This window comes from Alexandromys fortis, unplaced genomic scaffold, assembly GCF_014885135.2.
Source record: "Alexandromys fortis isolate MF-2015 unplaced genomic scaffold, M_Fortis_MF-2015_v1.1 scaffold_56, whole genome shotgun sequence".
In the NCBI taxonomy this organism is placed as follows: domain Eukaryota; kingdom Metazoa; phylum Chordata; class Mammalia; order Rodentia; family Cricetidae; genus Alexandromys; species Alexandromys fortis.
Genome location: NW_026067935.1, coordinates 1,237,817 through 1,240,009, shown reverse-complemented (window position 1 = coordinate 1,240,009; position 2,193 = coordinate 1,237,817). Strand labels below are relative to the sequence as shown.

At 38.5% G+C, this 2,193-nt stretch overlaps 1 protein-coding gene across 4 annotated transcripts in view; it reads right to left on the bottom strand.

Moving 5' to 3' along the window:
* Positions 1-229: 229 nt before the first annotated feature.
* Positions 230-2,193, bottom strand: part of Septin14 (septin 14) — a 51,002-nt gene continuing 49,038 nt past the window's right edge. For all 4 annotated transcript variants that reach the window (XM_050146628.1, XM_050146625.1, XM_050146626.1 and 1 more), the window contains one exon: positions 230-2,175. In XM_050146628.1, coding sequence (XP_050002585.1) covers positions 1,996-2,175 — 180 coding nt within the window. In that variant the 3' untranslated portion in view covers positions 230-1,995. The remainder of the gene's footprint in view (positions 2,176-2,193) is intronic.

Here is a 2,193-nt window from a genome sequence, read left to right as displayed (position 1 = left end):
GGTCCACTGACAGATGTGTGGCTTGAATCTGGAAACTTCCCACTATGTTCATGTTTTCAATGTTCAGGACTCGGTGATGTTATTTGGGAAGAGCAAGAAAGTTGTGGGGAATGAGGAACAGCTGGAAGAAGTTAGTCACTGGGAATGCTTCTTAGCCACATCTGTCTTGATCTCTATCCCACCCCCACCCTGCTGTAAACTGAGCCGACAGCTAGCACACAGCGTGAATTTTATTGATGTTATCTATTGTATAACATTGTCAGTTCCAATTTTACAAAGTGCATTAAGATTAAAGAATGGCCATAGAAAAGCATTTCAGCAATATAACTCGCAGCTATGTTGAAAACAGTGATACACTATATTATGTTTGAAAGTCAATTACCTAGCTGGGCAGTGGTGGCACACGCCTTTAATCCCAGCACTCGGGAGGCAGAGGCAGGTGGAGTTCAAGGCCAGCCTTGCCTACAGAGTGAGTTCCAGGACAGCTAGGGATACACAAAGGAACCCTTTCTCAAAAAATAAAAAAGTCAATTATCTAAATTAAACTATCCATGTATATAATGCAGGTAACACACTGCTACTGGGAGGATCTACTTAACTAATAGTATTCACTGTGCATTTAGAATTGTCCTAAGCCTAGGAATGAATACATAAATGATATAAATGATCAGAAGAGGGATCTTTGTCCTTCTATTGTTGGCACTATGATAGCCATGTATTATATGTCTTTCTCACCCCACTTGTAAGATGACTTACCAATAAATATGAAACTGTTTATGGGTTTGTTTCTCTTTCTTGTCACTTTTCACATAAGACTTTTTCACGGAGATATTATAAGTATAAATTATAAAGGGTTTTGAGTGTATATAGTGATAGCCTTAAATGCTGCGTTTGAAATGGATGCAATATTAAAATTTCATTAGAACCCTACTTTGCTTGGGACTATTAAGAAAGAATTGATCCAAATGTGGCTGAAGTACACAGAGACGAAGTTCTTCAAAGGCTGCATTGTCATAGAATGGGTCGGCATGGGGAAGGTCAACCACATTCAAATAAGTAACTGGGGCTTGAGAGATGGCTCAGCCACTAAAGGCTAGGCTCACACCAAAACATCAAATAAGTAACTGATAAAAATGTTTTAAATTTAAAAAGCCCTCACCTCAGTTTATAAAATCAGGACATTTTTAAAAACAGAACAAAGAACTATATCCCATACTGTACATGGTGATAATTTTTTAGCATACAGCCAAAATCTTTAGGAATTAATATTATCACTATAGTCTGCTGCCATCTAGATTTTGAACCTTTCATTTTCACTTCTACAAGTATGGCACCAAAGCATAGAAGTTCGAATCAAAACATAATGCTCCATTGCAATTAAAGTTATCAAGAATAGCCATCAATAGAATTTGATAAGGGAATAACTAATAATCATCTTTTACAACAATACTATATGCCTATGCATCCTCAAGAAAAATTCAATAGAGCTAGGCATGCTGGTTTACACTTATAATCCCAGCACTTGGGAGGCAGAAGCAGGAGTATCGCTGTTCAAGGACAGGTTGATCTACACAAAGTGCTAGCAAGGACAGCTAGTACTACATAGTGAGAACGTGTCTTGAAAAAATAAACAACAAAACACACACACACAAAGTAAAAACTCTAATTGTCAAAGTCACTACTGAAGTCGAAGGCACATTGGTGGCAAAGATAGGTCCTCTGTCTGATCACACATGTCTATACTATGCTAGATACTTCTTGGCTATGTTGATTAATAAACACAACCATGGAGTGCTGGTCCATGTTGCAACACCTCACAAGATACGCATGGCATCTTCCTCCCAAAAATTTGGCACTCTAGTACAAAATCACACATGCTAAATAATTGCTGAAAAGATTAGACTTCCAGTCAAAGTTAAGGACTATGCAGACAAGTTCACGGGTCCATGAAGAGAGGATAGTGAACTCCCAAGCAGCCGGAATGGTAAGAAGAGATCATTTCTTGCGATCTTTGTCCTTCTTTACATTGGTGTACACCTGCGCCTGCGACGTCTCAGAGGCGGCCTTCATTTTATAAAAATCTATGATTTGCTCTTCTAATTTTCTTCTCTCTTCTTCCAGTTTCAGGGTCTCCTCTTGTTGGATTCTCTTCAGGTGTTCAAATTTGTCCTGCAGCTATTTAAAGGAGGAGGA